This window comes from Sinocyclocheilus grahami, unplaced genomic scaffold (assembly GCF_001515645.1).
Source record: "Sinocyclocheilus grahami isolate Dianchi unplaced genomic scaffold, SAMN03320097.WGS_v1.1 scaffold2173.1, whole genome shotgun sequence".
Taxonomy (NCBI): domain Eukaryota; kingdom Metazoa; phylum Chordata; class Actinopteri; order Cypriniformes; family Cyprinidae; genus Sinocyclocheilus; species Sinocyclocheilus grahami.
This window is the reverse complement of record NW_015507352.1, coordinates 20,401-23,146: the sequence shown is the minus strand read 5'-3', so window position 1 is coordinate 23,146 and position 2,746 is coordinate 20,401. Positions and strand designations below refer to the sequence as shown.

The 2,746-nt window shown below is 43.2% G+C and overlaps 1 protein-coding gene across 1 annotated transcript in view; it reads left to right on the top strand.

The window, feature by feature from the left end:
* Window positions 1-2,746, top strand: part of LOC107574290 (F-actin-uncapping protein LRRC16A) — a 35,696-nt gene that overhangs the window by 24,805 nt on the left and 8,145 nt on the right. Inside the window, exons 27-31 of the mRNA XM_016260736.1 lie at window positions 589-724; window positions 805-980; window positions 1,586-1,673; window positions 1,859-1,984; window positions 2,395-2,461. Of these exons, the coding sequence (XP_016116222.1) occupies window positions 589-724; window positions 805-980; window positions 1,586-1,673; window positions 1,859-1,984; window positions 2,395-2,461 (593 nt within the window). The remainder of the gene's footprint in view (window positions 1-588; window positions 725-804; window positions 981-1,585; window positions 1,674-1,858; window positions 1,985-2,394; window positions 2,462-2,746) is intronic.

Below are 2,746 nucleotides of genomic sequence, written 5' to 3'. Positions count from 1 at the left end.
TTCGGTGAGTTCCGTCACGATATATACATCATTCAAGCCGACCAATCAGGTTGTGAACGTATCACTATGCCTTTAGGTTCGCTGTCAAAAATGCCAATGTGAACGCTAAGCGGACCAGGACCAAATGTATCATTTTCCTTTTCGGTCTGGACCAAATAAACCAAACGAACCGAACTACAAGTATGAACACACCCTTAGTTTTGTGTCTCTGTCTGTAGCTGCTGTGCAGTCTGTATCACCTGCACTCAAGTGGGCAAGTGGCATATTCAAACATACAAAAACATGCTCCAAACACACTCTAAACATACTCAAACACACTCTAAACATACCCAAACACACTCTTAACATACTCAAACACACTCTAAACATACTCATACATACACAAACATACTCAAACACACTCTAAACATACTCAAACATATACAAACATACTCAAACACACTCTAAACATACACAAACGCGCTCCAAACATACTCAAACACACTGTAAACATACACAAACGCGCTCCAAACATACTCAAACACACTCTAAACATACACAAACATGCTCAAACATACAAACACATGCTCCAAACATACTCAAACATGCTCTGTATCACCTGCGCTCAAGCGGGCGAGCGGCGGGCGGCAGTGACGGGTCAGCAGGTGTGTGTGTGCAGCAGGTGCAGGAGAAACTGTGTTCAGTGGCTGGAGAGATCAGCGCACTCATAGACCAGCAGCTGCAGGTACACACACACACACACACACACACAATCACCATCATACTGACCGGCTGGGAAACGCACTCTGATGTGTGTGTGTTCAGGGTTTGCTGGTGTCCATGTTGGATACGGCTCAGAGCGTGTGTCCTCACATCATGCAGCAGGCGCGTCTGCGTGAAGATCTTCTGCGTGCCAGCGAGGGGAGGATGAGTGTGTCGAAAGCCTTCATCACCTCCACGCTGCTGGAGCAGTCGGCCTTCGACATCATCAATAAGATCAGGTCTGCCACGGCTGCGCTCAGGTTTACACTAGTATTATGGGTTAACACAGGGATTCACAAATATCAGAGGAACCCCTTTAAGTCAATATTTCACATTCACATGTTCATGATTCTCTGATGTGACAGATGCGTAAACTAATAAAATATTTAATCTTTTTAAGTGTTATATTTTGAAATATTTGAAATATTTGCATTTTATGATTTAATTCATTTTTAGTATTTTTTTGTTTTATTTTAAAATTATGTATTTTGCATTTTTATGATTAAATTTTTTGTCATTTTCATTTAATTGTTCATTTCATTTTTTTTTATGTATTTTAAATTTGCATTTATTTTTGTAAGTGTTTTATTTGTTTTTAATTTCAAATATTTTAATTTGACCTGATTGGACCATCTTATTATCCTCAGCATCTTTATTGCTTAATTTTGGGTCACACACGGTCACTTTGAGAGCCAGACAGTGTGTGTGTGTGTGTGTGTGTGTGTGTGTCAAATATTTTAATTTGACCTGATTGGACCATCTTATTATCCTCAGCATCTTTATTGCTTAATTTTGGGTCACACACGGTCACTTTGAGAGCCAGACAGTGTGTGTGTGTTTTCAGTGAGGTGAAGCTCAGTATGGCGTCAAGTCTCTCTGATTACATCACTGATGAGATCCTACAGTCTCTCTCTCGCTCTCAACAAACACTGGTGAGATTTACATTCACAAAACTACACTTTATCACAGTGTACGTGTGTCTAATTCATGTGTGTGTGTGTGTGTGTGTGTGTGTGTGTGTGTGTGTGTGTGTGTGTGTTGTGTGTCTGTGTGTCTGTGTGTCTGTGTGTCTGTGTGTCTGTGTGTCTGTGTGTGTGTGTGTGTGTGTGTGTGTCAGGCGGGTCATCTGAGCAGGAGAGGACAGCAGCCGCTGCTGCATCACGACTCACAGGAGACAGAAGTTATAGACGACAGAGAAATGCAGATGGACAACATGACACAACAACCTGAACAACAACCACAGGTACACACACTCACACAGGGCAGAAACACACACTGCAGAAAATTATTTTCTAAAGTTAGGGTTAGCAAATCCTGCACCAAATGTTTTTCAGTGCAAAAGAGAATCCAGAGGTTCATTGGTGATTTTAAGTCATCATTTAGGGAAAGCCGTGTGACTTTCTTTCACCTGTGGAAGACAGATGGAGATGTTTAGAATGTGCTATTTTTATTTCTTTTTATATTTAGCATTTTTATGATTGAATACATTTTTAGCACATGTTTGTTTTGATTTGTTTTTATTTAAAGTTTTTTATATTAATTTGAAGTGTTTTACTCCTGTGGAACACATGGTTTCCTACAATGTGCTCGTGAGCTCCAGAAACAACGAGCACACCATGTTCATGCTGTATGTTTCTCTATCTGGATCTCTAGCGGACACAGAAAGCCAAGAGGAAGAGCATTCACAGCCGGATGTTCAGACCCATGTCCGCCGCATTCGGTACGTGTCCAGCACTTCGTCAGTTATGATCAGCGTTTCTGAATTACTGATGATTAACCGTGTGTGTGTCAGAGCTGGGCTTCGATCTGTGTAAGGCGTTGGAGGACGTCTGTGTGGACGATCTGCTGCCCCCGCCCCTCTCCCCGACTCCGCCCCCTCCACTGCCAGTGACCCCGCCCCCAGTGGAGGCGGAGCTACAGCAGCCTCGGCCAATGAGCTTCAGCGACCTGCCCACAGAAGACACACCTGTGGGCCCGTTCTGCCGCCCCCGCCCCTCTCCCCGCC